This window comes from Anastrepha obliqua, chromosome 1, assembly GCF_027943255.1.
Source record: "Anastrepha obliqua isolate idAnaObli1 chromosome 1, idAnaObli1_1.0, whole genome shotgun sequence".
NCBI classification, from domain to species: Eukaryota; Metazoa; Arthropoda; class Insecta; order Diptera; family Tephritidae; genus Anastrepha; species Anastrepha obliqua.
In genome coordinates this window covers 91,374,935-91,383,934 of record NC_072892.1, presented here as the reverse complement: position 1 = coordinate 91,383,934, position 9,000 = coordinate 91,374,935, and the positions used below count along the sequence as shown (strand labels likewise).

The 9,000-nt window shown below is 36.7% G+C and overlaps 1 protein-coding gene across 3 annotated transcripts in view; it reads left to right on the top strand.

Annotated features, from left to right (window-relative positions):
- Positions 1–4,303: 4,303 nt before the first annotated feature.
- The window catches only part of LOC129251201 (phosphofurin acidic cluster sorting protein 2), a 92,782-nt gene continuing 88,085 nt past the window's right edge, over positions 4,304–9,000 (top strand). For all 3 annotated transcript variants that reach the window (XM_054890567.1, XM_054890571.1, XM_054890564.1), the window contains exon 1: positions 4,304–4,800. In XM_054890567.1, the coding sequence (XP_054746542.1) occupies positions 4,355–4,800 (446 nt within the window). In that variant the 5' untranslated portion in view covers positions 4,304–4,354. The remainder of the gene's footprint in view (positions 4,801–9,000) is intronic.

The window sequence follows — 9,000 nt, the reverse complement described above, 5'->3', positions numbered from 1 at the left end:
AGTTTATTGCCTTGAATACCACAGTGTCTCGGCACCCATATAAGTTCAAACTTATTCCACCTTGCAAATTAGCATACATTCATAGACTATTTTTGAAGAGGTGCGACCGGTTAGTAGTTAGTTGTTTAGAGCAGCTTAGCCGTCGCCACTTTTCGCCAATTCTTCAGTTTGATACTTTAAGTATGTATTACAAAGACTTTCGAATGAAAAATGCGTGACATATTTTAGCCTCGGTAGCTAATTTTAATTTGTTGTTTACAAATAATTTTGTGCGAAAATCTCAAATTTAACATATTTAACTGGAAGGAAATTCTTAAATTGTATTGGTCTCAATAAATGAACTTGTTATGGTGGATTAGTGAATTAATCCTCGTTTTCGTCTGAGGGAGAAATCAGAACGTTACACTTTAGAAGAAATTTGCAGTCTAGAGTAAAAGGGGATTTTGTAGATGGGATCACTTTTTCTGCTCTTATTTCAAATGGAACATTTCACCTTTTCAACAATAGTTATTATGTAAATGTTGCATAAAATGAAGTCACATTTTTTCGAGAAAAGAAAACGGTATTACTATTATTATATTTTTTCCATAACAACTATGCTTAATTTTCATAATTCGTATTCTATTCTATATAGTTTTGTAAAATCAACGTACCTAAATTTAATACATTTTTTAACTTCAAAACCTCTTTTTTTTATTCACAATATTTATTTTTTATTTTATTTTACAATATATTGAGTGGTCTCAATGGAGCGCAATCAATCCTGTCATAATTCTTATATTTAAAAAATTTGCTGATTGTCAACTGATAGATTGCAAATAAAATTTATTCATCATAAAAAAAAAAAAAAAAACAAACCATTTCTGTTTTTCACCCAGACTACTGTTACCATCTGCTGCGAGTAGAGGGTGATTTTGTGTCTTCACTGTCATACCATTACCAGTAAGAGTAAGGGCTCACCCCCATTCTGCATCCCTTTTGCAATCGTTACCAGTTCAGCGACAGTCACGAAATGTATAAAATGAAACTACCTCCTTTCTTAGGGAATTGCTCCCCATTTTTTACTGTAGGGCACATAATGGAATCAATAATTACTAACCACTTATTACTTTAAGCTCCTTTCGTACCACAGCTAACATCTTTAATTCCAACATTCATTCACTCATTTCTTCTTTTTGTTGCTTTTAGCATTAATCCACTCTTTGAATCACAGTGATGCTTCTTAATTCCTTTCATGGCTTGGACTATGTCTCCGCATGCAATCTTTTCATTGCACGTCATACTATTCTTGAAGTTTCTTTATATCCGGTAGTCATTGGTGGTGCAGTATCTCGTGAATAAATAAATAAATTTACTCTTACTTATTTTCATTGAATTATTACTGATATCAATGAAATAAAAAGAAAATTGAAAATACCGTACAATACATACATATTTAATTCATTTAAAATGCCGAGGCTATTTCATACTGTCACACAATTGCCTTATGGCAATATGTTCAATAAATAAAGAAGACTCATGTTATCCATGTAATTCCGTTTGTACGAGTATACTGGTAATGAGGTCACATGTGTACGCATTAGGGATGCCAATATTGGCGACTTCAGAATATTTACAAGCTAATCTCGGGACCCTGAAAATCGTGCCGGGATATAACTTTCTTATATTCGATAAAAAATTCAATAAGCCCATCAGCTTTCCTATTAAATTAGATAGATTTTAACATGTTACGTTATGTTCTTAAATGAACTTTGATGAAAATTAACGATAAATAGGCAGATACCAATAATAACTGTTATTTGATTCTTCGAGCTGGAAAAGGTTGGCTACAGGTCACAAAACAATTTTAAAATTTTTATCAGTTACACACTAACATTTTGTAAAAATTTAACGCAGGCAAAACTGCTGCTACAGGCTTGACGTGACTTACAGATTTTCAAGTATCCTCAGAGGCTTTCTGTTCGTCCCCTGGTGACTAATGTACATCCTCGCTTGATCCGAGTGGGAAGGGCGCAACATTCTCAGACAGGATCTCACGCATGTCGCGGAGTTAGTTCGAAGGGTTCGCGAAGAAGTATTCTGCAAGGAACTTCCCTTCATACTCAAGTTCAGGCTATTACACTACTGCTGTGTGCTCCAAGCGGATGTTGGATTAGCTGCTTACTTCTGCCATAACTGTTCTGGGCTCGATGATAATGCGATTGAAACTGATCTACGAATGCCTGGCTTTTCTTTCTATCGCATTCGAATTCCTTGATATTAGGCTGATCTGGATAATTGATCACAGGGCATTGTGGGAAATTGCTGGGGGGATGATTTAGATTGAGATTCACTTGGCCACCTTTAGTCTGCTTTTAGTGGGAAGTGTGGTCTTCGCGTCAACTCAGCGAGCGCTGGACAAAGTTGCGAGATCCTCCCGGCCACGTGTGGATCGAAGACGCTCGAGCTTTTAAGGTTAATAAAGCCTGCACTTTCTAATTTTGTGGCTCACGCTTGCCGAACATTGTCCACGAAGTAAGGATGCTGTGAGATTCGCCATTACTTTGAGTCCTTTGAGCGGTCTGTAGAACGACGTGGAATGAACTCAGCACCTTTTCCATAGCTGTCCTGCTCTTGCTGGAACTTAGGTATAGGTATTTGGTTTTCACTTCTTTGCAACGCCTGTTTATAGCAAGCCTGGATATTAGCCATGTGATGGATTTCATGAATAGCAAGAAGCGGTTAACGCAACCGTAACCCGTCATGGTTTGGTTGTCAATTTCCATGTGCCACTGAAAATAGAATTTATTGTAAAATTTTTCTGAAATTTTTCACCAACAAAAAAAAAAAAAAAAAAAAGAAAGTGTGTGGTAGTTCACGGAACCCGCACGATTGAAGTGAAACTTCTTTTATCAACAAATCAATAATTTAACTATTATTTCAATATAATGCATGCAGAAGTCATGGAAAGCATGGAATGGAATTTTATTAAACAGAATTATTTATTTATTTTAATATAAAAAGAAATGAATTTATTGTACTCAATTACATTTGGTTCTCGGCATTGTCATTATCATTATTGGATTCGTTTTCCAAAAATGAAACAAGGGCTTTATGGTAACTGAAATACGTAAAAAATGATCTACATTCTAATCTATCAAGGTATCGATGAAATACTGCATCAATGGTAGTTCCGCATCTTGTTCTTGGTACTTCACAATCATTAACCATATTTAAATTTAATTTTTCTTTGAGGAAACTTATTAGAGTCTTTGATCGCTCTTCTGCAAAATTGACATTAAAGTCGCCACTTAAAATCATCGGAATTTGATGATCATGTTGTCCTAGCAACTCAGACCCTGCCATAGTATAAGGTAACAATATTTTATGAATAAAATATATTATATCGTCTATTTTCTTATTTACATGAATATAAAGAGAGACAAGTAAAATTACTTGTCCATTTTCAAGTTGGCACTCTGCAGCACATAGTTCTCCAATCGTTCCCAAATTGACGGATACATTCTGTACAGAATGCATGTCGATATCCATATGAGGAGTTAATATCCTTGAAGTGTCAGTGGAGTTGTGATATATCGCGACACCTCCCCCTCGAGGGCCTGGATTTTTATATTTCACGATACAGTTGAAATTAGGAATGCTTTGTTCTTGTTCGTTATCTATCCAAGTTTCACTTCACGACGACACGCCACGCCAGTCTTTTAACAGATGGCGCTGGCATAGCGTGAGTTTTACTTAGTTTAGCGTAGTTTTACTCCTCACAGTGTTTCATCCACGCCACGCTTTTAACAGATGGCGCTGGCGTAGCGTCACATGTCGATGAAACGCTATGGTTTTACTCCTCACAGCGTTTCATCCTTCGAGGCAAAAGAAGTTTCACTTCAAAAAAAAACGAAAACAAAAACAAAAAATTGGGGCAATTTCAAATATATTTCATTTTAATTTCTGTGTTCTATATCACAGGCGGATACAGTCAGATATGAGAATGAAATAGTGACTCTTGCCCTCTGTCTAGTGTTAATTATCGTATGTCTGTATGCGTATATGTAAATTCTCCCAACTTGTAAACTCATCCGTTTTTTGTAGTATTTGTAAGTGTAAAATGTATGCCGTTGCAAAACCTTCACCCCAGCAGTCACGCCAGCTGTGCCATTCATTAATCATCACAGACTTTATTGTATCACACTATCAATAAGGAAATCCATTTAATTTAATAATTTTCCTGCTTATTTATTAAGTCTATATCGCTTTGTTTATATTTTGTTTAAAATTTTTTTGTCTTTCTCTGTTTATTTACAGACTGTGCTCGTTGACAATAACGCGCCTATCGATACTGACACCATTACCCGGCGATATGACGTCACTAACATTGGCTGTCAAGATGCAGAGCTCCAAGCGTACATTACGTTCACACGAGATACCCATAAATAGCAGTGGTTTTGCGCAAAGTGGTGCATCCGGTGGCACAGCAACTGGCCTGACCGCTTCGAACAATGCTGTTGGCAGCATTATGCAGCAGAGCAACTCTGGAGCCTCACTTATCGGTGGTGGTTGTGGTGGTGGTGGCATTAACAACGCAATGGGCAGCAGCAATGCTCAAATGGGTTCAGCCATAATTGGCACGCCCGGAAATATTGGAAATACGGGTATTGGCATTGGCATTGGCGGAAGTAGCAGTGGTGTTGTGTCCATGACAGCGGGCGGTAGTGGCGGAGCGACCACGATGCCATTGGCAGAGACTGAATTAGATTTACACTTCAGCCTGCAGTATCCGCATTTTATCAAGCGCGATGGCAATAGGTGGGTACAAAATGCATTCTAACGTTGTAAGAGGCCATATGTGGCACATATCGCTATTTGCTGATGGTGTGTGTATTTATGTGAGCGTGTATGAGTTTGTAGTTTTATGGATAAGCTGTTTTATGCGTCAATGGAGTATAGTGTGGCAAATGTATTCAGTTGGCATGCCCCTGGAGCGTGTTTTTTATGATGCCCTCTTGTATGCGAGTAGTAGTGCTTATTTTTTGAAGTTGCCTCATTTAATTATTCAGCATTTTTGGGGAATTTGAAGAAAACATTTATGTTGAGTAATACATTAAGGTCGTATACACTCATCTCAATTGCTAAATGTAACATTTCAATTTTACGGTTTTATTTATGTAGGTGTTTTATATTTTTGGAAATATTTTTGAGTATTTTGCACTGGGTTTAAAATTCCTGGAATATTTTCCACAGCAATGATTTTACGCAAGACAGGGCTGCAGCAAGCTTCGATTCTTAATGAAGCCAGCCAGCTTTTACTGTATCTTCAAATCTCTTTTTTTATATTTTATGCAACTAAATTTGGTGTTTTTGTTTTTAAAAATTTTAAAAATTTTAAAAATTTCTTTAAACAATTTGTTTTTCCCAAGCTCGCTCATAGTCTTTCGCAAATGCGATTAACATTCATTTTAAATATTTTCATTTGCATAATTCATGACACTTCTGATGCATTTGGGTTTAGAATCTTCATTTAAATTTATTTTGTGCACGTTTTCCAACTGCTCTTTAAAATTATATTTACTATTCATTTTCAAACAAGCGCTGTGCTTAGAACGCATTCCAGCCCTTTGACTATATTATTTTTAAGCATTTCTATGCTTCTTTGTTTTTGACACACGATTTTTTTTTGCTGCTGCTTGCTATGCAGCACTTAAATTTAAAAAAATTCCCAAACAAAACAAAAACAAAGCAATTAAAAATATTTCCGAAGTTTTTTTTAAGTATGATCTTAAAACTTAAGCAACTAAATTTATAAAAATGTTGAAGAGAACCGAAATTTTTTTAGCTCAGAAGATTCTGCACCATGATTTTCAACATTGAATTTACTCCTTTTTTTATTTGGTTCAGTTTAAAATATAAAAGCCTACTACTCTGAAAGTGAACGACTTAAGTCTACATGCAGCAGTATATTTGCCTATTTCCCAGAAGGTATACAATAATTGAAAAATCTACAGTGTAATTGAAGAAAATTTGAGGTAGTTTTTTTCGGAATTCATATTTATTCATAAATTTACAAAAATTAAATTATTTCACTTTCAAAAAATTAACAAAGCAACAAAAAGGCGGTTTATTTGGTTCATTCAAGCAAAGCAAGCATTGAAAAAATAGCTGTAAAGTACCGTTATTCGAGAATTTCAGTGGATCAATCGACGTTGCCATTACATAACAAATGGGCTGAATAGTCCCGGATCTAACAAAGAAACCAGGGTTTTGATTTGGATCAAAATTAGTTTTTTTCATCAACGTAATTTCCATCAAGAACAGCGCAATCATTCCAGCGCTGTTCTAGGATTTCAATACCACTTTTGTAGAACGATTTATCTTTTGCCTCAAGATAGCTTTCAGTTGCAGCGATAACTTCTTCATTCGAGCGAAATTTCTTACTACCGAGAATTTTTTTTAGGACTGCGAACAGCCAGTAGTCGCTGGGAACCAAATCTGGGGAATACGATGGATGTGGGAGGAATTCGAAGTTTGATTCATGTAGTTTTGCCATTGTTTTGATTGACTTGTGGCACGGTGCGTTGTCTTGTTTTTGGTCAACAGCGAGCAAACATCCACTTTGAACAAACTTTTCTCATAGTCAAATGGTCATGCAATATAAAGCCAACACATTCTTTCGATGCCTTTACGATGCCAGCTAACTCACACAACTTCATTTTTCGATCATCCAAAAAGATTTTTTGGATTTTTATGTTTTCTGGTGTTGCAGCCTCATTTGGACGTCCACTGCATTGTGCATCATCGGTGTCTCTACGACCACGTTTCTAGTCAGCAAACCATAGATTTATTGTTGTTTTTGATTGAGTCCCCATAACACTTTTCAAGCCATTGCTTTGCTAGAACGATATTTTTCCCATCAAGAAACAGTGTAAAATTAAAATATGACATTATTTTTGTTTGTTTTGAAAGTAGTAAAAGGAGAAGAAAAGAAAAAAAGAAATGCAATCTTACGGCGTAATTACAAAAATAGCAGATTTAAGTCGAGAAACGGCACAAACGATTGTTTAAAACTACGAAAAGACTAATTCGTATGAAAATAAAAAGCGAACCGGCCGCCCCAAAAAGCTGTCCAGAAGAGATGCAAGCTCCATTTAAAGAAAAGTCGAAAAAAATCCGAGAATGAGCAAGGAAGTGAATTTCTGGTCTAAAGTTTCATTTACTGACGAATCGAAGTTCAATATACATACATATTTAGAAGTGAAGGCCGGGCTAAAATATGGAGGAGAAGAAATGCGGATATTGAAATGAAAAATGTGATACCTACGGTCAAGCACGGCGCTGGTAGCGTAATGGTTTGAGGAGCTATGACTGCATCTGGCGTTGAAAAGACGACCTTTATTAAAGCTACTGTGGACCGATATAAATATAAAAACATATTTGAACAACATTTGAAACCATTAGTACAATAGAATGCTTAGGCAAGGTTGGGTATTGGGCAAGTTTGGGTTTTCCAACAAGGCAATGACCCTAAGCATACCGAACTAATTGTCAAGCAATGACTCTTATACATATTACGCACCCAGACAACTAAATACATCGCCACATAGTCCGGATTTACATAAATCTGACGCAGCACGTTTGAGAGCTTTTAGAGACAAAAATTCGACGAAGTATAGTAACTGACGCGAAATCGCTAAAGAAAGAGTTGATGGAGACATGAAATCAAATAACGCCGAAAGAGCTTACCCAACTAGTTGGACCAATTCCATAACGCCTTCAAGTGGTGATAACGGTGGACGTACTAAATATTAAAAGTACAGTACAAAGATTGTTGCCTGCGGACAAGCCTCGTCGATTGGAATGGGCCCAAAGAGTCATCGGTCCGTCGAATATGGGCAACCCAGTATTCAAAAATGCTAGTTTTAAAATGAATAAATTTGTTGTTTTAAGCTAATTGAACTACACATGGTGAAGTCCAAAATAGCAAGACTGAGCTAAAATAGAAAAGACAGGAGCTTTGTTTTCATAACTTCGAGTTTATTTATTCAAAATAGTGCCCTCTGGCCTCGAAACTGGATTGCGTGATCTAAAAGCTTTTCGAAAGAGTGATTCAGGTTATTGACCGGAATGTCCTTCAGGATGTCGGTACAAGCCTTTTGGATGGCCTCTACGAACGCAAAACATTTCCTTTCATGGACAAATGCAATTTTCCGAACTGGTAGAAGTCACAGGGAGCCATATGAGGTGAATACGGTGAGTGATTGATGGCTAAAATGTGATTTCTAGCCAAAAAGTCAGTCACAAGAGTGGATCGGTGAGATGGTGCATTATCATGCAATAAGCGCCAGCTTCCTACTTCGCAGTATTCAGGGCGAATTCGATGAGTGCGATACAACAAACGCTACAAAACGCCAAGATAGAAAACTACATTTACGGTTTGGCCCGTTGGCATGGACACCTTCTAAACAATTCCCTTGGAGTCGTAAAAACAAATGAGCATCGACTTGATTTTTGACTTCCCCAAACACGATTTTTTGGATGGTAGCTCGTCTAGGGCCTCCCATTTGGCACTACACTACATTTCATCACCAGTTACAGTGTTGTAAAGGAAGTTCTTGTCTTTTCTCGCTTCTTTAATGAGGTCTTTGGAATGTTGAATTCTGAGCAATTTTTAGTCCTCAGCTAACTTGTGCGGAATGAAATATGCACAGAGTTTTCGGTGAGTACTGATTTTGGGCGGCCCGTATGGTCGTTGTGATTTATATCCTTACAACCATCTCTGAAACGTGTAAACCACTCATGAAGTCTGGCACGAGATAGACAATCATCGCCATAAATTTGTTTCATCAATTCAAATGTTTCGGTAAACGTTTCACCGATTTTAAAACCAAATTTGATATTAGTTCTTTGTTCGAAACTCATTTTTGTACCGATGACACCAACATAATGACATTTTAGACACAATAATTTCGCTTCCACTGAACCGAATGTCACCAAGCTTTCACTGGAATTGAG